Source organism: Procambarus clarkii, chromosome 13, assembly GCF_040958095.1.
Source record: "Procambarus clarkii isolate CNS0578487 chromosome 13, FALCON_Pclarkii_2.0, whole genome shotgun sequence".
Classification (NCBI taxonomy): domain Eukaryota; kingdom Metazoa; phylum Arthropoda; class Malacostraca; order Decapoda; family Cambaridae; genus Procambarus; species Procambarus clarkii.
The window spans coordinates 27,855,937-27,882,283 of NC_091162.1; the positions used below are offsets into that span (position 1 = coordinate 27,855,937).

The 26,347-nt window shown below is 53.3% G+C and overlaps 1 protein-coding gene across 1 annotated transcript in view; it reads left to right on the forward strand.

Annotated features, from left to right (window-relative positions):
* Positions 1-26,347, forward strand: part of LOC138364425 (adventurous-gliding motility protein Z-like) — a 45,784-nt gene extending 19,437 nt beyond the window's left edge. The window contains exons 2-4 of the mRNA XM_069324055.1: positions 13,736-14,361; positions 20,269-20,467; positions 25,908-26,347. Coding sequence (XP_069180156.1) covers positions 13,736-14,361; positions 20,269-20,467; positions 25,908-26,347 — 1,265 coding nt within the window. The remainder of the gene's footprint in view (positions 1-13,735; positions 14,362-20,268; positions 20,468-25,907) is intronic.

The window sequence follows — 26,347 nt, forward strand, 5'->3', positions numbered from 1 at the left end:
CAGTTACCTTTGTTCTTATGTTCTTATGTTCTTATGTTCTGGTTGTTAACACGGTGTTGTTTATGGTGCTGGCTGTTAACACGGTGGTGTTTATGGTGCTGGTTGTTAACACGGTGTTGTTTATGGTGCTGGTTGTTAACACGGTGTTGTTTGTGGTGCTGGTTGTTAACACGGTGGTGTTTATGGTGCTGGTTGTTAACACGGTGTTGTTTATGATGCTGGTTGTTAACATGGTGTTGTTTATGGTGCTGGTTGTTAACACGGTGGTGTTTATGGTGCTGGTTGTTAACACGGTGGTGTTTATGGTGCTGGTTGTTAACACGGTGGTGTTTATGGTGCTGGTTGTTAACACGGTGGTGTTTATGGTGCTGGTTGTTAACACGGTGGTGTTTATGGTGCTGTTTGTTAACATGGTGTTGTTTATGGTGCTGGTTGTTAACACGGTGGTGTTTATGGTGCTGGTTGTTAACACGGTGTTGTTTATGGTGCTGGTTGTTAACACGGTGTTGTTTATGGTGCTGGTAGTTAACACGGTGTTGTTTATGGTGCTGGTTGTTAACACGGTGGTGTTTATGGTGCTGGTTCTTAACACGGTGGTGTTGTTTATGGTGCTGGTTGTTAACACGGTGTTGTTTATGGTGCTGGTTGTTAACACGGTGTTGTTTATGGTGCTGGTTGTTAACACGGTGGTGTTTATGGTGCTGGTTGTTAACACGGTGTTGTTTATGGTGCTGGTTGTTAACACGGTGTTGTTTATGGTGCTGGTTGTTAACACGGTGTTGTTTATGGTGCTGGTTGTTAACATGGTGTTGTTTATGGTGCTGGTTGTTAACACGGTGTTGTTTATGGTGCTGGTTGTTAATGGTGTTGTTTATGGTGCTGGTTGTTAACACGGTGGTGTTTATGGTGCTGGTTGTTAACATGGTGTTGTTTATGGTGCTGGTTGTTAACACGGTGGTGTTTATGGTGCTGGTTGTTAATGGTGTTGTTTATGGTGCTGGTTGTTAATGGTGTTGTTTATGGTCCTGGTTGTTAATGGTGTTGTTTATGGTGCTGGTTGTTAACACGGTGTTGTTTATGGTGCTGGTTGTTAACACGGTGTTGTTTATGGTGCTGGTTGTTAATGGTGTTGTTTATGGTGCTGGTTGTTAACACGGTGGTGTTTATGGTGCTGGTTGTTAACACGGTGGTGTTTATGGTGCTGGTTGTTAACACGGTGGTGTTTATGGTGCTGGTTGTTAATGGTGTTGTTTATGGTGCTGGTTGTTAACACGGTGTTGTTTATGGTGCTGGTTGTTAACACGGTGGTGTTTATGGTGCTGATAAATGTAAAGTTCTGAGGTTAGGTAATGATGATAGAGTTACAAGATACGAGCTAGATGGTGTTGTGATTGCGAAGTCGGATTGCGAAAGGGATCTGGGAGTTATGATTAGTAAGAATTTAAAACAAAAGGATCAATGCATAAATGTTTGTAATAAGGCAAATCGAACACTTGGATTTATTAATCGCAGCGTTAGTAACAAGACACCTGGTGTGGTTCTCAAGCTATATCTTGCTCTAGTTAGGCCCCATTTAGATTATGCAGTTCAGTTTTGGTCGCCATATTATAGAATGGATATAAATTCACTTGAACGTGTCCAGCGTAGGATGACTAAGTTAATTCCCCAAATTAGAAATCTTTCATATGAAGAAAGATTAACAAAGCTTAAGTTGCATTCACTGGAAAGGCGAAGAGTTAGGGGTGACATGATAGAGGTTTACAAGTGGATGAATGGACATAACCGGGGGGATATTAATAGGGTATTAAAAGTATCAACACAGGACAGAACACGAAACAATGGATATAAGAACATAAGAACATAAGAACAAAGGTAACTGCAGAAGGCCTATTGGCCCATACGAGGCAGCTCCTATTCTATAACCACCCAATCCCACTCATATACTTGTCCAACCCGTGCTTGAAACAATCGAGGGACCCCACCTCCACAATGTTACGCGGCAATTGGTTCCACAAATCAACAACCCTGTTACTGAACCAGTATTTACCCAAGTCTTTCCTAAATCTAAACTTATCCAATTTATATCCATTGTTTCGTGTTCTGTCCTGTGTTGACACTTTCAACACCCTATTAATATCCCCCCGGTTATGTCCATTCATCCACTTGTAAACCTCTATCATGTCACCCCTAACTCTTCGCCTTTCCAGTGAATGCAACTTAAGCTTTGTTAATCTTTCTTCATATGAAAGATTTCTAATTTGGGGAATTAACTTAGTCATCCTACGCTGGACACGTTCAAGTGAATTTATATCCATTCTATAATATGGCGACCAAAACTGAACTGCATAATCTAAATGGGGCCTAACTAGAGCAAGATATAGCTTGAGAACCACACCAGGTGTCTTGTTACTAACGCTGCGATTAATAAATCCAAGTGTCCGATTTGCCTTATTACGAACATTTATGCATTGATCCTTTTGTTTTAAATTCTTACTAATCATAACTCCCAGATCCCTTTCGCAATCCGACTTCGCAATCACAACACCATCTAGCTCGTATCTTGTAACTCTATCATCATTACCTAACCTCAGAACTTTACATTTATCAGCATTAAACTGCATCTGCCAATCCTTTGACCATTTCAAAACCCTATCTAGATCAACTTGAAGTGATAGTGAGTCCTCCTCCGAATTAATTTCCCTACCGATTTTCGTATCATCGGCAAATTTGCAAATGTTGCTACTCAAACCTGAATCTAAATCATTTATATATATTATAAACAACAGAGGTCCCAGGACAGAGCCTTGAGGCACTCCACTTACAACATTTTCCCACTCTGACTTGATTCCATTTATACTAACTCTCTGTTTCCTTTGGTATAGCCATGCCCTAATCCAGCTTAATATAGCACCCACATATAAATTGGATAAGTTTAGATTTAGGAAAGACTTGGGTAAATACTGGTTCAGTAACAGGGTTGTTGATTTGTGGAACCAATTGCCGCGTAACATTGTGGAGGTGGGGTCCCTCGATTGTTTCAAGCACGGGTTGGACAAGTATATGAGTGGGATTGGGTGGTTATAGAATAGGAGCTGCCTCGTATGGGCCAATAGGCCTTCTGCAGTTACCTTTGTTCTTATGTTCTTATGTTCTTATGTTCTGGTTGTTAACACGGTGTTGTTTATGGTGCTGGCTGTTAACACGGTGGTGTTTATGGTGCTGGTTGTTAACACGGTGTTGTTTATGGTGCTGGTTGTTAACACGGTGTTGTTTGTGGTGCTGGTTGTTAACACGGTGGTGTTTATGGTGCTGGTTGTTAACACGGTGTTGTTTATGATGCTGGTTGTTAACATGGTGTTGTTTATGGTGCTGGTTGTTAACACGGTGGTGTTTATGGTGCTGGTTGTTAACACGGTGTTGTTTATGGTGCTGGTTGTTAACACGGTGTTGTTTATGGTGCTGGTTGTTACCACGGTGTTGTTTATGGTGCTGGTTGTTAATGGTGTTGTTTATGGTGCTGGTTGTTAATGGTGTTGTTTATGGTGCTGGTTGTTAACATGGTGGTGTTTATGGTGCTGGTTGTTAATGGTGTTGTTTATGGTGCTGGTTGTTAATGGTGTTGTTTATGGTGCTGGTTGTTAACACGGTGTTGTTTATGGTGCTGGTTGTTAACATGGTGGTGTTTATGGTGCTGGTTGTTAATGGTGTTGTTTATGGTGCTGGTTGTTAATGGTGTTGTTTATGGTGCTGGTTGTTAACATGGTGGTGTTTATGGTGCTGGTTGTTAATGGTGTTGTTTATGGTGCTGGTTGTTAATGGTGTTGTTTATGGTGCTGGTTGTTAACACGGTGTTGTTTATGGTGCTGGTTGTTAACATGGTGGTGTTTATGGTGCTGGTTGTTAATGGTGTTGTTTATGGTGCTGGTTGTTAATGGTGTTGTTTATGGTGCTGGTTGTTAACACGGTGGTGTTTATGGTGCTGGTTGTTAATGGTGTTGTTTATGGTGCTGGTTGTTAACACGGTGGTGTTTATGGTGCTGGTTGTTAATGGTGTTGTTTATGGTGCTGGTTGTTAACACGGTGTTGTTTATGATGCTGGTTGTTAACACGGTGTTGTTTATGGTGCTGGTTGTTAACACGGTGGTGTTTATGGTGCTGGTTGTTAACATGGTGTTGTTTATGGTGCTGGTTGTTAATGGTGTTGTTTATGGTGCTGGTTGTTAACACGGTGGTGTTTATGGTGCTGGTTGTTAATGGTGTTGTTTATGGTGCTGGTTGTTAACACGGTGGTGTTTATGGTGCTGGTTGTTAACACGGTGGTGTTTATGGTGCTGGTTGTTAACACGGTGTTGTTTATGGTGCTGGTTGTTAACACGGTGTTGTTTATGGTGCTGGTTGTTAACACGGTGTTGTTTATGGTGCTGGTTGTTAACACGGTGTTGTTTATGGTGCTGGTTGTTAACACGGTGGAGTTTATGGTGCTGGTTGTTAACACGGTGGTGTTTATGGTGCTGGTTGTTAACACGGTGGTGTTTATGGTGCTGGTTGTTAACACGGTGGTGTTTATGGTGCTGGTTGTTAACACGGTGGTGTTTATGGTGCTGTTTGTTAACATGGTGTTGTTTATGGTGCTGGTTGTTAACACGGTGGTGTTTATGGTGCTGGTTGTTAACACGGTGTTGTTTATGGTGCTGGTTGTTAACACGGTGTTGTTTATGGTGCTGGTAGTTAACACGGTGTTGTTTATGGTGCTGGTTGTTAACACGGTGGTGTTTATGGTGCTGGTTCTTAACACGGTGGTGTTGTTTATGGTGCTGGTTGTTAACATGGTGTTGTTTATGGTGCTGGTTGTTAACACGGTGTTGTTTATGGTGCTGGTTGTTAACACGGTGGTGTTAATGGTGCTGGTTGTTAACACGGTGTTGTTTATGGTGCTGGTTGTTAACACGGTGTTGTTTATGGTGCTGGTTGTTAACACGGTGTTGTTTATGGTGCTGGTTGTTAACATGGTGTTGTTTATGGTGCTGGTTGTTAACACGGTGTTGTTTATGGTGCTGGTTGTTAATGGTGTTGTTTATGGTGCTGGTTGTTAACACGGTGGTGTTTATGGTGCTGGTTGTTAACATGGTGTTGTTTATGGTGCTGGTTGTTAACACGGTGGTGTTTATGGTGCTGGTTGTTAATGGTGTTGTTTATGGTGCTGGTTGTTAATGGTGTTGTTTATGGTGCTGGTTGTTAATGGTGTTGTTTATGGTGCTGGTTGTTAACACGGTGTTGTTTATGGTGCTGGTTGTTAACACGGTGTTGTTTATGGTGCTGGTTGTTAATGGTGTTGTTTATGGTGCTGGTTGTTAACACGGTGGTGTTTATGGTGCTGGTTGTTAACATGGTGTTGTTTATGGTGCTGGTTGTTAACACGGTGGTGTTTATGGTGCTGGTTGTTAATGGTGTTGTTTATGGTGCTGGTTGTTAATGGTGTTGTTTATGGTGCTGGTTGTTAATGGTGTTGTTTATGGTGCTGGTTGTTAACACGGTGTTGTTTATGGTGCTGGTTGTTAATGGTGTTGTTTATGGTGCTGGTTGTTAACACGGTGGAGTTTATGGTGCTGGTTGTTAACACGGTGGTGTTTATGGTGCTGGTTGTTAACACGGTGGTGTTTATGGTGCTGGTTGTTAACACGGTGGTGTTTATGGTGCTGGTTGTTAATGGTGTTGTTTATGGTGCTGGTTGTTAACACGGTGTTGTTTATGGTGCTGGTTGTTAACACGGTGGTGTTTATGGTGCTGGTTGTTAACACGGTGTTGTTTATGGTGCTGGCTGTTAACACGGTGGTGTTTATGGTGCTGGTTGTTAACACGGTGTTGTTTATGGTGCTGGTTGTTAACACGGTGTTGTTTGTGGTGCTGGTTGTTAACACGGTGGTGTTTATGGTGCTGGTTGTTAACACGGTGTTGTTTATGATGCTGGTTGTTAACATGGTGTTGTTTATGGTGCTGGTTGTTAACACGGTGGTGTTTATGGTGCTGGTTGTTAACACGGTGTTGTTTATGGTGCTGGTTGTTAACACGGTGTTGTTTATGGTGCTGGTTGTTAACACGGTGTTGTTTATGGTGCTGGTTGTTAATGGTGATGTTTATGGTGCTGGTTGTTAATGGTGTTGTTTATGGTGCTGGTTGTTAACATGGTGGTGTTTATGGTGCTGGTTGTTAATGGTGTTGTTTATGGTGCTGGTTGTTAATGGTGTTGTTTATGGTGCTGGTTGTTAACACGGTGTTGTTTATGGTGCTGGTTGTTAACACGGTGGTGTTTATGGTGCTGGTTGTTAACACGGTGGTGTTTATGGTGCTGGTTGTTAACATGGTGGTGTTTATGGTGCTGGTTGTTAACATGGTGGTGTTTATGGTGCTGGTTGTTAATGGTGTTGTTTATGGTGCTGGTTGTTAACATGGTGGTGTTTATGGTGCTGGTTGTTAATGGTGTTGTTTATGGTGCTGGTTGTTAATGGTGTTGTTTATGGTGCTGGTTGTTAACACGGTGTTGTTTATGGTGCTGGTTGTTAACACGGTGGTGTTTATGGTGCTGGTTGTTAACACGGTGGTGTTTATGGTGCTGGTTGTTAATGGTGTTGTTTATGGTGCTGGTTGTTAACACGGTGTTGTTTATGGTGCTGGTTGTTAACACGGTGTTGTTTATGGTGCTGGTTGTTAACACGGTGTTGTTTATGGTGCTGGTTGTTAACACGGTGTTGTTTATGGTGCTGGTTGTTAACACGGTGGTGTTTATGGTGCTGGTTGTTAACACGGTGTTGTTTATGGTGCTGGTTGTTAATGGTGTTGTTTATGGTGCTGGTTGTTAACACGGTGGTGTTTATGGTGCTGGTTGTTAATGGTGTTGTTTATGGTGCTGGTTGTTAACACGGTGGTGTTTATGGTGCTGGTTGTTAATGGTGTTGTTTATGGTGCTGGTTGTTAACACGGTGGTGTTTATGGTGCTGGTTGTTAACACGGTGGTGTTTATGGTGCTGGTTGTTAACACGGTGTTGTTTATGGTGCTGGTTGTTAATGGTGTTGTTTATGGTGCTGGTTGTTAACACGGTGGTGTTTATGGTGCTGGTTGTTAACACGGTGTTGTTTATGGTGCTGGTTGTTAACACGGTGGTGTTTATGGTGCTGGTTGTTAACACGGTGGTGTTTATGGTGCTGGTTGTTAACACGGTGGTGTTTATGGTGCTGGTTGTTAATGGTGTTGTTTATGGTGCTGGTTGTTAACACGGTGGTGTTTATGATGCTGGTTGTTAACACGGTGGAGTTTATGGTGCTGGTTGTTAATGGTGTTGTTTATGGTGCTGGTTGTTAACACGGTGGTGTTTATGGTGCTGGTTGTTAATGGTGTTGTTTATGGTGCTGGTTGTTAACACGGTGTTGTTTATGATGCTGGTTGTTAACACGGTGGAGTTTATGGTGCTGGTTGTTAACACGGTGGTGTTTATGGTGCTGGTTGTTAACACGGTGTTGTTTATGGTGCTGGTTGTTAACACGGTGGTGTTTATGGTGCTGGTTGTTAACATGGTGTTGTTTATGGTGCTGGTTGTTAACACGGTGGTGTTTATGGTGCTGGTTGTTAATGGTGTTGTTTATGGTGCTGGTTGTTAATGGTGTTGTTTATGGTGCTGGTTGTTAATGGTGTTGTTTATGGTGCTGGTTGTTAATGGTGTTGTTTATGGTGCTGGTTGTTAACACGGTGTTGTTTATGGTGCTGGTTGTTAACACGGTGTTGTTTATGGTGCTGGTTGTTAACACGGTGTTGTTTATGGTGCTGGTTGTTAACATGGTGTTGTTTATGGTGCTGGTTGTTAATGGTGTTGTTTATGGTGCTGGTTGTTAACATGGTGTTGTTTATGGTGCTGGTTGTTAACATGGTGTTGTTTATGGTGCTGGTTGTTAATGGTGTTGTTTATGGTGCTGGTTGTTAACACGGTGTTGTTTATGGTGCTGGTTGTTAATGGTGTTGTTTATGGTGCTGGTTGTTAATGGTGTTGTTTATGGTGCTGGTTGTTAACACGGTGGTGTTTATGGTGCTGGTTGTTAATGGTGTTGTTTATGGTGCTGGTTGTTAACACGGTGGTGTTTATGGTGCTGGTTGTTAACACGGTGTTGTTTATGGTGCTGGTTGTTAACACGGTGGTGTTTATGGTGCTGGTTGTTAACATGGTGTTGTTTATGGTGCTGGTTGTTAACACAGTGGTGTTTATGGTGCTGGTTGTTAACACGGCGTTGTTTATGGTGTTGGTTGTTAACACGGTGTTGTTTATGGTGCTGGTTGTTAACACAGTGGTGTTTATGGTGCTGGTTATTAACACGGTGTTGTTTATGGTGCTGGTTGTTAACACGGTGGTGTTTATGGTGCTGGTTGTTAACACGGTGTTGTTTATGGTGCTGGTTGTTAACACGGTGGTGTTTATGGTGCTGGTTGTTAACTCATAGGCCTCTCTAAGAGAGAGAGAGAGAGAGAGAGACACCAGGTGAGCCAGGGGGGGGGGAGCTCTTCTGTGTGTATTCACAGTCAACACTCCACATTATCGCTCCACTTTTTCACGTCGGGTTTTCGTTTGTACAATTAAGAAGTTGCTCGAGCGTTGGGTTTTTCCATTTATGAAGAAGGAAGGAAATGTTCACTCGTACTTCCTCCCCAGGTGCAGGTCGACGTTCAACCCCTGACCATCCCAGTGGTTAGGCACCATCCCTGTCCCTCATCCTGCTCTGAACACTGTCCTCATCAGCCGGTGTGGAGAGGCAGAGTGTTGCTGGTGAGGACGGTGCTGGTGTAGTCTGTGCTGGAGGTCCGGTACAAGTGACGTGGTCAAGGCGTCCTCCACGTCCCCCCGGAGCCAGGAACTCTTACAGCTGCTACTGGCGTCCTCCACGTCCCCCCGGAGCCAGGAACTCTTACAGCTGCTACTGGCGTCCTCCACGTCCCCCCGGAGCCAGGAACTCTTACAGCTGCTACTGGCGTCCTCCACGTCCCCCCGGAGCCAGGAACTCTTACAGCTGCTACTGGCGTCCTCCACGTCCCCCCGGAGCCAGGAACTCTTACAGCTGCTACTGGCGTCCTCCACGTCCCCCCGGAGCCAGGAACTCTTACAGCTGCTACTGGCGTCCTCCACGTCCCCCCGGAGCCAGGAACTCTTACAGCTGCTACTGGCGTCCTCCACGTCCCCCCGGAGCCAGGAACTCTTACAGCTGCTACTGGCTCTAACTTATCCAGCAGGGCTGGCTAGTTACCCTTCTCTAACAACCGGATTGTGGTGATTCACTTCAGTGTGTCTGACCGGCCAGTGTAGTGAGGCTGACCGGCCAGTGTAGTGAGGCTGACCCATCATATCCCAGGTAATTATCCTGGCAGGTCGGTCACAACGGGATGAAGGGCAGCGCCTGGAGGGCGGCTGCCATCACTGGCCACGACCATAACTGATAAGAGCGCCTCTATGTGCCTCTGTGCGACGAGTGCAATGTGCTGACACTTATGTTGTGTGAGTACATCACTAACACTGACCAGTGTGCGGAGTATGGTGGATGGTGTCCACCTTCACCTCCATCTCTATCCCCCTTCCCTCTCCCTCTACCCGCCTCACACCATCCTCCACACCCGCCTCCACACCCGCATCTACACGGCTTCCAACCAAACCTTCCTACACCTGCAGGACAAGATTCACTGGGTTGTTGCTCTCTGCTCACAGTGGTATCTTTCACCAGTCATGTGTGTGTGTGTGTGTGTGCACCTGGGGTGCTGGTGAGGGTCCCAGCATCACCAGTCATGTGTGTGTGTGCACCTGGGGTGCTGGTGAGGGTCCCAGCATCACCAGTCATGTGTGTGTGTGTGTGCACCTGGGGTGCTGGTGACGGTCCCAGCATCACCAGTCGTGTGTGTGTGTGCACCTGGGGTGCTGGTGACGGTCCCAGCATCACCAGTCATGTGTGTGTGTGCACCTGGGGTGCTGGTGACAGTCCCAACATCACCAGTCATGTGTGTGTGTGTGCACCTGGGGTGCTGGTGACGGTCCCAGCATCACCAGTCGTGTGTGTGTGTGTGCACCTGGGGTGATGGTGAGGGTCCCAGCATCACCAGTCATGTGTGTGTGTGTGCACCTGGGGTGATGGTGAGGGTCCCAGCATCACCAGTCATGTGTGTGTGTGTGCACCTGGGGTGCTGGTGACAGTCCCAGCATCACAGAGTCGTGTGTGTGCACCTGGGGTGATGGTGAGGGTCCCAGCATCACCAGTCATGTGTGTGTGTGTGCACCTGGGGTGCTGGTGACAGTCCCAGCATCACCAGTCGTGTGTGTGTGTGTGTGCACCTGGGGTGATGGTGAGGGTCCTAGCATCACCAGTCGTGTGTGTGTGTGTGTGTGTGTGTGCACCTGGGGTGCTGGTGAGGGTCCCAGCATCACCAGTCATGTGTGTGTGTGCACCTGGGGTGCTGGTGACGGTCCCAGCATCACCAGTCATGTGTGTGTGTGTGCACCTGGGGTGCTGGTGACAGTCCCAGCATCACCAGTCATGTGTGTGTGTGCACCTGGGGTGCTGGTGAGGGTCCCAGCATCACCAGTCGTGTGTGTGTGTGTGCACCTGGGGTGCTGGTGAGGGTCCCAGCATCACCAGTCATGTGTGTGTGTGTGTGTGTGTGTGTGTGTGTGCACCTGGGGTGCTGGTGACGGTCCCAGCATCACCAGTCATGTGTGTGTGTGTGTGTGTGCAACTGGGGTGCTGGTGACGGTCCCAGCATCACCAGTCGTGTGTGTGTGTGTGCACCTGGGGTGATGGTGAGGGTCCCAGCATCACCAGTCATGTGTGTGTGTGTGTGTGTGTGCACCTAGGGTGCTGGTGACGGTCCCAGCATCACCAGTCATGTGTGTGTGTGCACCTGGGGTGCTGGTGAGGGTCCCAGCATCACCAGTCGTGTGTGTGTGTGTGTGTGTGCACCTGGGGTGATGGTGACGGTCCCAGCATCACCAGTCATGTGTGTGTGTGTGCACCTGGGGTGCTGGTGAGGGTCCCAGCATCACCAGTCATGTGTGTGTGTGTGCACCTGGGGTGCTGGTGAGGGTCCCAGCATCACCAGTCATGTGTGTGTGTGTGCACCTGGGGTGCTGGTGAGGGTCCCAGCATCACCAGTCATGTGTGTGTGTGTGCACCTGGGGTGCTGGTGAGGGTCCCAGCATCACCAGTCGTGTGTGTGTGTGTGTGCACCTGGGGTGCTGGTGACGGTCCCAGCATCACCAGTCATGTGTGTGTGTGTGTGTGTGTGCACCTGGGGTGATGGTGAGGGTCCCAGCATCACCAGTCATGTGTGTGTGTGTGCACCTGGGGTGCTGGTGAGGGTCCCAGCATCACCAGTCGTGTGTGTGTGTGTGTGTGTGTGCACCTGGGGTGATGGTGACGGTCCCAGCATCACCAGTCATGTGTGTGTGTGTGCACCTGGGGTGATGGTGAGGGTCCCAGCATCACCAGTCGTGTGTGTGTGTGTGTGCACCTGGGGTGATGGTTAGGGTCCCAGTATCACCAGTCGTGTGTGTGTGTGTGTACACCTGGGGTGATGGTGAGGGTCCCAGCATCACCAGTCGTGTGTGTGTGTGTGTGCACCTGGGGTGATGGTGAGGGTCCCAGTATCACCAGTCGTGTGTGTCTGTGTGCACCTGGGGTGATGGTGAGGGTCCCAGCATCACCAGTCATGTGTGTGTGTGTGCACCTGGGGTGCTGGTGACAGTCCCAGCATCACCAGTCGTGTGTGTGTGTGTGTGTGCACCTGGGGTGATGGTGAGGGTCCCAGCATCACCAGTCGTGTGTGTGTGTGTGTGCACCTGGGGTGATGGTGAGGGTCCCAGTATCACCAGTCGTGTGTGTGTGTGTGTACACCTGGGGTGCTGGTGACAGTCCCAGCATCACCAGTCGTGTGTGTGTGTGTGTGCACCTGGGGTGCTGGTGAGGGTCCCAGCATCACCAGTCATGTGTGTGTGTGTGTGCACCTGGGGTGCTGGTGACGGTCCCAGCATCACCAGTCATGTGTGTGTGTGTGCACCTGGGGTGCTGGTGACAGTCCCAGCATCACCAGTCATGTGTGTGTGTGCACCTGGGGTGCTGGTGAGGGTCCCAGCATCACCAGTCGTGTGTGTGTGTGTGCACCTGGGGTGCTGGTGAGGGTCCCAGCATCACCAGTCATGTGTGTGTGTCTGTGTGTGTGTGTGTGCACCTGGGGTGCTGGTGACGGTCCCAGCATCACCAGTCATGTGTGTGTGTGTGTGTGTGCAACTGGGGTGCTGGTGACGGTCCCAGCATCACCAGTCGTGTGTGTGTGTGTGTACACCTGGGGTGATGGTGAGGGTCCCAGCATCACCAGTCATGTGTGTGTGTGTGTGTGTGCACCTGGGGTGCTGGTGACGGTCCCAGCATCACCAGTCATGTGTGTGTGTGTGTGTGTGCACCTGGGGTGCTGGTGAGGGTCCCAGCATCACCAGTCGTGTGTGTGTGTGTGTGTGTGCACCTGGGGTGATGGTGACGGTCCCAGCATCAGCAGTCATGTGTGTGTGTGTGCACCTGGGGTGCTGGTAAGGGTCCCAGCATCACCAGTCATGTGTGTGTGTGTGCACCTGGGGTGCTGGTGAGGGTCCCAGCATCACCAGTCGTGTGTGTGTGTGTGTGCACCTGGGGTGCTGGTGACGGTCCCAGCATCACCAGTCATGTGTGTGTGTGTGTGTGTGTGCACCTGGGGTGATGGTGAGGGTCCCAGCATCACCAGTCATGTGTGTGTGTGTGCACCTGGGGTGCTGGTGAGGGTCCCAGCATCACCAGTCGTGTGTGTGTGTGTGTGTGTGCACCTGGGGTGATGGTGACGGTCCCAGCATCACCAGTCATGTGTGTGTGTGTGTGTGCACCTGGGGTGATGGTGAGGGTCCCAGCATCACCAGTCGTGTGTGTGTGTGTGTGTGCACCTGGGGTGATGGTGAGGGTCCCAGCATCACCAGTCGTGTGTGTGTGTGTGTGCACCTGGGGTGATGGTGAGGGTCCCAGTATCACCAGTCGTGTGTGTGTGTGTGTACACCTGGGGTGATGGTGAGGATCCCAGCATCACCAGTCGTGTGTGTGTGTGTGTGCACCTGGGGTGATGGTGAGGGTCCCAGTATCACCAGTCGTGTGTGTGTGTGTGTGCACCTGGGGTGATGGTGAGGGTCCCAGTATCACCAGTCGTGTGTGTGTGTGTGTGTACACCTGGGGTGATGGTGACAGTCCCAGCATCACCAGTCGTGTGTGTGTGTGTGTGCACCTGGGGTGATGGTGAGGGTCCCAGTATCACCAGTCGTGTGTGTGTGTGTGTACACCTGGGGTGCTGGTGACAGTCCCAGCATCACCAGTCGTGTGTGTGTGTGTGTGTGCACCTGGGGTGATGGTGAGGGTCCCAGTATCACCAGTCGTGTGTGTGTGTGTGTGCACCTGGGGTGATGGTGAGGGTCCCAGCATCACCAGTCGTGTGTGTGTGTGTGTGTGCACCTGGGGTGATGGTGACGGTCCCAGCATGGCATCAACACCTATGTGACACATACCTAGTGTGCTGAAACAATGGAATTTCCAACCTCCCAGCTGGCGGTCAAGGGTCGTACAGACCCGGGGTGTGAAGCTGTCAAGGGTCCTGGGGAACAACCGCCATCAGTACCGTGTTGAGGAGCCTGTGACGCCCTGGCAGCCACCAGCGACACCCTGGCAGCCACCAGTGACACCCTGGCAGCCACCAGTGACACCCTGGCAGCCACCAGCGACACCCTGGCAGCCACCAGCGACACCCTCGCAGCCACCAGCGACTCCCTGGCAGCCACCAGTGACACCCTGGCAGCCACCAGTGACACCCTGGCAGCCACCAGTGACGCCCTGGCAGCCACCAGTGACACCCTGGCAGCCACCAGTGACACCCTGCCAGCCATCAGTGATACCCTGGCAGCCACCAGTGACGCCCTGGCAGCCACCAGCGACGCCCTGGCAGCCACCAGTTACACCCTGGCAGCCACCAGTGACACCCTGGCAGCCACCAGTGACGCCCTGGCAGCCACCAACGACACCCTGGCAGCAACCAACGACACCCTGGCAGCCACCAGTGACACACTGGCAGCCACCAACGACACCCTGGCAGCCACCAGTGACACCCTGGCAGCCACCAGCGACACCCTGGCAGCCACCAGCGACGCCCTGGCAGCCACCAGCGACACCCTGGCAGCCACCAGCGACACCCTCGCAGCCACCAGCGACTCCCTGGCAGCCACCAGTGACACCCTGGCAGCCACCAGTGACACCATGGCAGCCACCAGTGACGCCCTGGCAGCCACCAGTGACACCCTGGCAGCCACCAGTGACACCCTGGCAGCCACCAGTGATACCCTGGCAGCCACCAGTGACGCCCTGGCAGCCACCAGCGACGCCCTGGCAGCCACCAGTGACACCCTGGCAGCCACCAGTGACACCCTGGCAGCCACCAGTGACGCCCTGGCAGCCACCAGTGACGCCCTGGCAGCCACCAGTGACACCCTGGCAGCCACCAGTGACACCCTGGCAGCCTCCAGTGACACCCTGGCAGCCACCAGTGACACCCTGGCAGCTACCAGCGACGCCCTGGCAGCCACCAGTGACACCCTGGCAGCCACCAGCGACGCCCTGGCAGCCACCAGTGACACCCTGGCAGCCACCAGTGACGCCCTTGCAGCCACCAGTGACACCCTGGCAGCCACCAGTGACACCCTGGCAGCCACCAGTGACACCCTGGCAGCCACCAGTGACGCCCTGGCAGCCACCAGCGACGCCCTGGCAGCCACCAGTGACACCCTGGCAGCCACCAGCGATGCCCTGGCAGCCACCAGTGACACCCTGGCAGCCACCAGTGACGCCCTGGCAGCCACCAGTGACACCCTGGCAGCCACCAGTGACACCCTGGCAGCCACCAGTGACGCCCTGGCAGCCACCAGTGACGCCCTGGCAGCCACCAGCGACGCCCTGGCAGCCACCAGTGACACCCTGGCAGCCACCAGCGACGCCCTGGCAGCCACCAGTGACACCCTGGCAGCCACCAGCGACGCCCTGGCAGCCACCAGTGACACCCTGGCAGCCAGCAGTGACACCCTGGCAGCCACCAGTGACGCCCTGGCAGCCAGCAGTGACACCCTGGTAGCCACCAGTGACGCCCTGGCAGCCACCAGTGACACCCTGGCAGCCACCAGTGACGCCCTTGCAGCCACCAGTGACACCCTGGCAGCCACCAGTGACACCCTGGCAGCCACCAGTGACACCCTGGCAGCCACCAGTGACGCCCTGGCAGCCACCAGTGACGCCCTGGCAGCCACCAACGACACCCTGGCAGCCACCAGTGACGCCCTGGCAGCCACCAGTGACACCCTGGCAGCCACCAGTGACACCCTGGCAGCCACCAGTGACGCCCTGGCAGCCACCAGTGACACCCTGGCAGCCACCAGTGACGCCCTGGCAGCCACCAGTGACACCCTGACAGCCACCAGTGACGCCCTGGCAGCCACCAGTGACGCCCTGGCAGCCACCAGTGACGCCCTGGCAGCCACCAGTGACGCCCTGGCAGCCACCAGTGACACCCTGGCAGCCACCAGTGACGCCCTGACAGCCACCAGTGACACCCTGGCAGCCACCAGTGACGCCCTGGCAGCCACCAGTGACACCCTGGCAGCCACCAGTGACAACCTGGCAGCCACCAGTGACACCCTGACAGCCACCAGTGACACCCTGGCAGCCACCAGTGACACCCTGGCAGCCACCAGTGACACCCTGGCAGCCACCAGTGACGCCCTGGCAGCCACCAGCGACGCCCTGGCAGCCACCAGTGACACCCTGGCAGCCACCAGCGATGCCCTGGCAGCCACCAGTGACACCCTGGCAGCCACCAGTGACGCCCTGGCAGCCACCAGTGACACCCTGGCAGCCACCAGTGACACCCTGGCAGCCACCAGTGACGCCCTGGCAGCCACCAGTGACGCCCTGGCAGCCACCAGCGACGCCCTGGCAGCCACCAGTGACACCCTGGCAGCCACCAGCGACGCCCTGGCAGCCACCAACGACACCCTGGCAGCCACCAGTGACGCCCTGGCAGCCACCAGTGACACCCTGGCAGCCACCAGTGACACCCTGGCAGCCACCAGCGACGCCCTGGCAGCCACCAGTGACACCCTGGCAGCCACCAGTGACACCCTGGCAGCCACCAGTGTCGGAAAATCCGACACCATTTAATAATAATATCATACAGTCAGATAAGAGCTGCTGTATTACCAACAAGTTACCCATAGAAAACGTAACTTGTAGTGGAATTACCGTCTAAAGAAAACGGGATATCATCACCACATACTATTATAATTCACCAGCTATTCTGCTGGGAATTATTCTTAAATACATTAGTCTTTGGACTTTACCATCATAAAAACATCTTATATAAATTAACTTAATTATCAATATTAAAGTAGAGTAAATGTGACCCTTCTATCACTTTCTGAAATGTGGACAATGTAAGCCAGGCGTCAGAGGGAGGAAGGAGGGCAGCCATTGTTTATATAGAGACCAGAGGCTCACACGGGAGCAAATTCGGCTCCTGTTAATTTTACTTGGACGTAGTGTTATGGATACCAAAGGTGTACCATCTGTCAACACGCTGTCAACAAATCAAGTTAAGTGTTCTTTCCGAAACCCATTATCTATCATTAGTGGCCATTAATGTCATTATATAGGGTGACCCGGTTAGAACGCGAAATCGCCTCATACTAAAGGTAATTAAGCCAGGTCTTCATGTTCCATGTACTGTTTTCTCTGATATACTTGTCATATATAGGTATCTGGCTTCACAGCTAGCGCACTTTTGACAGGTCAAGACGAGGATGCAAGATTTGTGCACCAGTTACTGGGTGATATGGAAGCTACCTCAAAGAGGATAATTTGGTGTCTACACCCTAGTTATACCTGGTGGACTAACCTGCTGTACTATAAGATAAGGAACCTCTTCAATGTATGTAGTTACTGTAGTTTGATTGGCTGCATACATATAAATATAAACCCCCCTAATGTGTAGAGGATCGATTTGTGAGATTATGAGATTATTGCAGAAATACAGTCCACTTATCATTATACAAATTGCTATCGAAGTATATAAATTAACGTAAATATAAATTCATATAAATTAAATAAATATAAATCTCACAGGTCGGTTCCCACATTATTTGGTCCTTCGAACCGGATTATTCGGTCCTTTGAACCCACATTTGGTCATCTTAGTACCGGATGAACCAGTTAACCAGTGGATTCATTAAATATACTAGTGCAGTGTTATTTAAACAAAGGCCAGCCAGTCAAAGACGGAAGCGTAGCCTCGAGGGAGCACAGGAGCCTCCCTCAGCCCAGTTCAGCTTCGTCAGCGGTTTCATGCACACCCACAGATATTTGGTGGCGTGTTATTTCGTGAAATGACAGCGCTAATATTGAAACCAGCCAAATTAGTGACTGTGTCTTCGCGAGATTGTTCACGGATTTCGTGGTGTTACATTTCGCGAGAGATTATCCACGAATTTTGTGGACTTTATTTCGCGAGGTCACTAATAATATTTAATACTTCTTGATAATATTAGAAGTTTCATAGAGACTAATTAAGAGGCTATTATCAATAATTGTGTATATTATTTCTCCAAAATAGAGAATTATTTAATATATATTGCACTAGTGATCATAGTATAATATTTACTAATTGCCAACCCACAACAGGGTAGGATATTAACACTGACTAGTTGAACTATTATTGCTCATCCTAGTCCCATTATTACCATAGTCAGTTGAACTATATTGATCAACCTACACCATTAATGAAAGGTGCAAACCCTATTTTGGGTGTAATTTTTATCAACTCGAGTTGAGTTGTATATATAATAATTTACTTATGATCATTACACCTTTGAGTGATTAATTAGTGTCTCTACCATCCTAGGGTGATATAGAAGAGCTAACCTAAAGGTACTTCCAGTGACACTGGTTTATCACTCAAATCATTAGTGTGGATGATTGTATATATATATAATGTGTATTAATTTTAAGTGCTAACCTCTAGTAGAGGTAGGATTATTGCCTAGTGAGTTCATAATTTACCCTAGGCTACCATCAGAGCTTGTTCAGTATTATGAGCAGCCCAAGTACAAGCCCCACAAGGCTTCACCAACTAGCCAGGATGGATAATGCAGGGAGAATGAAAAGAACCCTTGCAGGTCTTAAAGGCCACTTAACAAGACAGATCAAGAAATGTGAAGATTTGTCACAACAATCAACAGTTGATTATGCTGACCTGGAAAGCTATTATCAAGCAGCTGCAGGTAAATTTGAGCAAATCAAATGCCAAATGGCTGTCCTTGTGGGGACAGACTACTACCATCGATTCATCGGTAGCCCTACTAAATATCAGGGCATAACCATGTTAAACTCTGCAGGAGGTAAATTACTCTCAGGCCCAGTATCAAGCCTGAGGAGACCTATGACTGCAGATAAACAATACCAGTAGAAATCTAAATTTGTCAGCTGATTATATTTCTCCAGTAGCATTATACTAAGGAGATTACAGCTGACTATAGTAACAGAGGTTGATGTTAGTATCATCATTTAAAGCTGGAGATGAGTTCATGAGGCTTCAGTGGCAAATCAGTGAACAGTAGCCTAAAACAGCTACAAGTCACTGCGACCAATGTCACTGAACCCACTGCAGTCTCAGAACCATACTTTACTTTAATGATGAGCTATTCAATCCTCTGAATCAATTAACTAAATTAAACCCCAATAAATCTGATGACTGATTTGATACATTTATTATTTAATCAAGATGTATTCCATGGGCCTCAGTGTTTATATATCAGTGACCAGTTACCTGAAGAAACTTCAAGTTATATCTAATGTCACTGATCTCACTGCAGTCCCTGAGTCATACTTGACTGTAGTACTTGATCACATCCAGTCTTCTGGGTTAAATAATAAGTAATAAGGCTTGAATATTAGCCTTTCAAGAGTTGACAGGGAAATGAAATCGCATTAGACTTCTAACCCCTACAACTCTAGTACGGGACATCCGTCCTGTACGAACAGACACACAAATGTGTGATTACTAACTACTAACATCAAATTAATCTAATAATTCGAAGGAGGAGTATCGGTGTTCGTCTGTTCTAAAGAGGACTTCGACCCGTGAGCAGCCCCCTGGGGAATTATGTCGGAAAATCCGACACCATTTAATAATAATATCATACAGTCAGATAAGAGCTGCTGTATTACCAACAAGTTACCCATAGAAAACGTAACTTGTAGTGGAATTACCGTCTAAAGAAAACGGGATATCATCACCACATACTATTATAATTCACCAGCTATTCTGCTGGGAATTATTCTTAAATACATTAGTCTTTGGACTTTACCATCATAAAAACATCTTATATAAATTAACTTAATTATCAATATTAAAGTAGAGTAAATGTGACCCTTCTATCACTTTCTGAAATGTGGACAATGTAAGCCAGGCGTCAGAGGGAGGAAGGAGGGCAGCCATTGTTTATATAGAGACCAGAGGCTCACACGGGACCAAATTCGGCTCCTGTTAATTTTACTTGGACGTAGTGTTATGGATACCAAAGGTGTACCATCTGTCAACACGCTGTCAACAAATCAAGTTAAGTGTTCTTTCCGAAACCCATTATCTATCATTAGTGGCCATTAATGTCATTATATAGGGTGACCCGGTTAGAACGCGAAATCGCCTCATACTAAAGGTAATTAAGCCAGGTCTTCATGTTCCATGTACTGTTTTCTCTGATATACTTGTCATATATAGGTATCTGGCTTCACAGCTAGCGCACTTTTGACAGGTCAAGACGAGGATGCAAGATTTGTGCACCAGTTACTGGGTGATATGGAAGCTACCTCAAAGAGGATAATTTGGTGTCTACACCCTAGTTATACCTGGTGGACTAACCTGCTGTACTATAAGATAAGGAACCTCTTCAATGTATGTAGTTACTGTAGTTTGATTGGCTGCATACATATAAATATAAACTCCCCTAATGTGTAGAGGATCGATTTGTGAGATTATGAGATTATTGCAGAAATACAGTCCACTTATCATTATACAAATTGCTATCGAAGTATATAAATTAACGTAAATATAAATTCATATAAATTAAATAAATATAAATCTCACAGGTCGGTTCCCACATTATTTGTCCCACAACCAGTGACACCCTGGCAGCCACCAGTGACACCCTGGTAGCCACCAATGACGCCCTGGCAGCCACCAGTGACACCCTGGCAGCCACCAGTGACGCCCTTGCAGCCACCATTGACACCCTGGCAGCCACCAGTGACACCCTGGCAGCCACCAGTGACACCCTGGCAGCCACCAGTGACGCCCTGGCAGCCACCAGCGACGCCCTGGCAGCCACCAATGACACCCTGGCAGCCACCAGCGATGCCCTGGCAGCCACCAGTGACACCCTGGCAGCCACCAGTGACACCCTGGCAGCCACCAGTGACACCCTGGCAGCCACCAGTGACGCCCTGGCAGCCACCAGCGACGCCCTGGCAGCCACCAGCGACGCCCTGGCAGCCACCAATGACACCCTGGCAGCCACCAGCGATGCCCTGGCAGCCACCAGCGACGCCCTGGCAGCCACCAGTGACACCCTGGCAGCCACCAGTGACGCCCTGACAGCCACCAGTGACACCCTGGCAGCCACCAGTGACGCCCTGGCAGCCACCAGTGACACCCTGGCAGCCACCAGTGACAACCTGGCAGCCACCAGTGACACCCTGACAGCCACCAGTGACACCCTGGCAGCCACCAGTGACACCCTGGCAGCCACCAGTGACACCCTGGCAGCCACCAGTGACGCCCTGGCAGCCACCAGCGACGCCCTGGCAGCCACCAGTGACACCCTGGCAGCCACCAGCGATGCCCTGGCAGCCACCAGTGACACCCTGGCAGCCACCAGTGACGCCCTGGCAGCCACCAGTGACACCCTGGCAGCCACCAGTGACACCCTGGCAGCCACCAGTGACGCCCTGGCAGCCACCAGTGACGCCCTGGCAGCCACCAGCGACGCCCTGGCAGCCACCAGTGACACCCTGGCAGCCACCAGCGACGCCCTGGCAGCCACCAACGACACCCTGGCAGCCACCAGTGACGCCCTGGCAGCCACCAGTGACACCCTGGCAGCCACCAGTGACACCCTGGCAGCCACCAGCGACGCCCTGGCAGCCACCAGTGACACCCTGGCAGCCACCAGTGACACCCTGGCAGCCACCAGTGACACCCTGGCAGCCACCAGTGACACCCTGGTAGCCACCAATGACGCCCTGGCAGCCACCAGTGACACCCTGGCAGCCACCAGTGACGCCCTTGCAGCCACCAGTGACACCCTGGCAGCCACCAGTGACACCCTGGCAGCCACCAGTGACACCCTGGCAGCCACCAGTGACGCCCTGGCAGCCACCAGCGACGCCCTGGCAGCCACCAATGACACCCTGGCAGCCACCAGCGATGCCCTGGCAGCCACCAGTGACACCCTGGCAGCCACCAGTGACGCCCTGACAGCCACCAGTGACACCCTGGCAGCCACCAGTGACGCCCTGGCAGCCACCAGTGACACCCTGGCAGCCACCAGTGACAACCTGGCAGCCACCAGTGACACCCTGACAGCCACCAGTGACACCCTGGCAGCCACCAGTGACACCCTGGCAGCCACCAGTGACACCCTGGCAGCCACCAGTGACGCCCTGGCAGCCACCAGCGACGCCCTGGCAGCCACCAGTGACACCCTGGCAGCCACCAGCGATGCCCTGGCAGCCACCAGTGACACCCTGGCAGCCACCAGTGACGCCCTGGCAGCCACCAGTGACACCCTGGCAGCCACCAGTGACACCCTGGCAGCCACCAGTGACGCCCTGGCAGCCACCAGTGACGCCCTGGCAGCCACCAGCGACGCCCTGGCAGCCACCAGTGACACCCTGGCAGCCACCAGCGACGCCCTGGCAGCCACCAACGACACCCTGGCAGCCACCAGTGACGCCCTGGCAGCCACCAGTGACACCCTGGCAGCCACCAGTGACACCCTGGCAGCCACCAGCGACGCCCTGGCAGCCACCAGTGACACCCTGGCAGCCACCAGTGACACCCTGGCAGCCACCAGTGACACCCTGGCAGCCACCAGTGACACCCTGGTAGCCACCAATGACGCCCTGGCAGCCACCAGTGACACCCTGGCAGCCACCAGTGACGCCCTTGCAGCCACCATTGACACCCTGGCAGCCACCAGTGACACCCTGGCAGCCACCAGTGACACCCTGGCAGCCACCAGTGACGCCCTGGCAGCCACCAGCGACGCCCTGGCAGCCACCAATGACACCCTGGCAGCCACCAGCGATGCCCTGGCAGCCACCAGTGACACCCTGGCAGCCACCAGTGACACCCTGGCAGCCACCAGTGACACCCTGGCAGCCACCAGTGACGCCCTGGCAGCCACCAGCGACGCCCTGGCAGCCACCAGCGACGCCCTGGCAGCCACCAATGACACCCTGGCAGCCACCAGCGATGCCCTGGCAGCCACCAGCGACGCCCTGGCAGCCACCAGTGACACCCTGGCAGCCACCAGTGACGCCCTGACAGCCACCAGTGACACCCTGGCAGCCACCAGTGACGCCCTGGCAGCCACCAGTGACACCCTGGCAGCCACCAGTGACAACCTGGCAGCCACCAGTGACACCCTGACAGCCACCAGTGACACCCTGGCAGCCACCAGTGACACCCTGGCAGCCACCAGTGACACCCTGGCAGCCACCAGTGACGCCCTGGCAGCCACCAGCGACGCCCTGGCAGCCACCAGTGACACCCTGGCAGCCACCAGCGATGCCCTGGCAGCCACCAGTGACACCCTGGCAGCCACCAGTGACGCCCTGGCAGCCACCAGTGACACCCTGGCAGCCACCAGTGACACCCTGGCAGCCACCAGTGACGCCCTGGCAGCCACCAGTGACGCCCTGGCAGCCACCAGCGACGCCCTGGCAGCCACCAGTGACACCCTGGCAGCCACCAGCGACGCCCTGGCAGCCACCAACGACACCCTGGCAGCCACCAGTGACGCCCTGGCAGCCACCAGTGACACCCTGGCAGCCACCAGTGACACCCTGGCAGCCACCAGCGACGCCCTGGCAGCCACCAGTGACACCCTGGCAGCCACCAGTGACACCCTGGCAGCCACCAGTGACACCCTGGCAGCCACCAGTGACACCCTGGTAGCCACCAATGACGCCCTGGCAGCCACCAGTGACACCCTGGCAGCCACCAGTGACGCCCTTGCAGCCACCAGTGACACCCTGGCAGCCACCAGTGACACCCTGGCAGCCACCAGTGACACCCTGGCAGCCACCAGTGACGCCCTGGCAGCCACCAGCGACGCCCTGGCAGCCACCAATGACACCCTGGCAGCCACCAGCGATGCCCTGGCAGCCACCAGTGACACCCTGGCAGCCACCAGTGACACCCTGGCAGCCACCAGTGACACCCTGGCAGCCACCAGTGACGCCCTGGCAGCCACCAGCGACGCCCTGGCAGCCACCAGCGACGCCCTGGCAGCCACCAATGACACCCTGGCAGCCACCAGCGATGCCCTGGCAGCCACCAGTGACACCCTGGCAGCCACCAGTGACACCCTGGCAGCCACCAGTGACACCCTGGCAGCCACCAGTGACACCCTGGCAGCCACCAGTGACACCCTGGCAGCCACCAGTGACGCTCTGGCAGCCACCAGTGACACCCTGGCAGCCACCAGCGTCACCCTGGCAGCCACCAGTGACGCCCTGGCAGCCACCAGTGACACCCTGGCCGCCACCAGTGACGCCCTGGCAGCCACCAGCGACGCCCTGGCAGCCACCAGTGACGCCCTGGCAGCCACCAGTGACACCCTGGCAGCCACCAGCGACACCCTGGCAGCCACCAGTGACACCCTGGCAGCCACCAGTGACACCCTGGCAGCCACCAGTGACGCCCTGGCAGCCACCAGTGACGCCCTGGCAGCCACCAGTGACGCCCTGGCAGCCACCAGTGACACCCTGGCAACCACCAGCGACACCCTGGCAGCCACCAGTGACGCCCTGGCAGCCACCAGTGACACCCTGGCAGCCACCAGTGACGCCCTGGCAGCCACCAGTGACGCCCTGGCAGCCACCAGTGACGCCCTGGCAGCCACCAGTGACACCCTGGCAGCCACCAGTGACACCCTGGCAGCCACCAGTGACACCCTGGCAGCCACCAGTGACACCCTGGCAGCCACCAGTGACACCCTGGCAGCCACCAGTGACGCCCTGGCAGCCACCAATGACACCCTGGCAGCCACCAGCGACGCCCTGGCAACCACCAGTGACACCCTGGCAGCCACCAGTGACACCCTGGCAGCCACCAGTGACACCCTGGCAGCCACCAGTGACGCCCTGGCAGCCACCAGTGACGCCCTGGCAGCCACCAGTGACACCCTGGCAGCCACCAGTGACACCCTGGCAGCCACCAGTGACACCCTGGCAGCCACCAGTGACGCCCTGGCAGCCACCAACGACACCCTGGCAGCCTCAAACGACACCCTGGCAGCCACCAGTGACACCCTGGCAGCCACCAGGGACACCCTGGCAGCCACCAGTGACACCCTGGCAGCCACCAGTGACACCCTGGCAGCCACCAACGACACCCTGGCAGCCACCAACGACACCCTGGCAGCCACCAGTGACACCCTGGCAGCCACCAGTGACACCCTGGCAGCCACCAACGACACCCTGGCAGCCACCAGTGACACCCTGGCAGCCACCAGTGACACCCTGGCAGCCACCAGTGACACCCTGGCAGCCACCAGTGACACCCTGGCAGCCACCAGTGACGCCCTGGCAGCCACCAGTGACACCCTGGCAGCCACCAGTGACACCCTGGCAGCCACCAGTGACACCCGGGCAGCCACCAGTGACACCCTGGCAGCCACCAGTGACACCCTGGCAGCCACCAGTGACACCCTGGCAGCCACCAACGACACCCTGGCAGCCACCAGTGACGCCCTGGCAGCCACCAGTGACACCCTGGCAGCCACCAGTGACACCCTGGCAGCCACCAGTGACACCCTGGCAGCCACCAGTGACACCCTGGCAGCCACCAGTGACGCCCTGGCAGCCACCAGTGACACCCTGGCAGCCACCAGTGACACCCTGGCAGCCACCAGTGACACCCTGGCAGCCACCAGTGACGCCCTGGCAGCCACCAGTGACACCCTGGCAGCCACCAGTGACGCCCTGGCAGCCACCAGTGACACCCTGGCAGCCACCAACGACACCCTGGCAGCCACCAACGACACCCTGGCAGCCACCAGTGACACCCTGGCAGCCACCAGTGACACCCTGGCAGCCACCAACGACACCCTGGCAGCCACCAGTGACACCCTGGCAGCCACCAGCGACACCCTGGCAGCCACCAGTGACACCCTGGCAGCCACCAGTGACACCCTGGCAGCCACCAGTGACACCCTGGCAGCCACCAGTGACACCCTGGCAGCCACCAGCGACACCCTGGCAGCCACCAGTGACACCCTGGCAGCCACCAGTGACACCCTGGCAGCCAACCGCGACACCCTGGCAGCCACCAGTGACACCCTGGCAGCCACCAGTGACACCCTGGCAGCCACCAGTGACACCCTGGCAGCCACCAGTGACACCCTGGCAGCCACCAGCGACACCCTGGCAGCCACCTGGGCGCAGGCGCTACTGGTCGCCAGGAGATAATAAGAGATGACACCGGTGGAGCGTCACATTAGCCACCAGGGGGGACCACCTGGTGGCTGAGCTGCCGTCACAGTGGGCCGAGAGCTGCCGTCACAGTGGGCCGAGAGCTGCTGTCACAGTGGGCCGAGTGCTGCTGTCACAGTGGGCCGAGAGCTGCCGTCACAGTGTGCCGAGAGCTGCCGTCACAGTGGGCCGAGAGCTGCCGTCACAGTGGGCCGAGAGCTGCCGTCACAGTGGGCCGAGTGCTGCTGTCACAGTGGGCCGAGAGCTGCCGTCACAGTGTGCCGAGAGCTGCCGTCACAGTGGGCCGAGAGCTGCCGTCACAGTGGGCCGAGAGCTGCCGTCACAGTGGGCCGAGAGCTGCCGTCACAGTGGGCTGAGAGCTGCCGTCACAGTAGGCCGAGAGCTGCCGTCACAGTGGGCTGAGAGCTGCCGTCACAGTGGGCTGAGAGCTGCCGTCACAGTGGGCTGA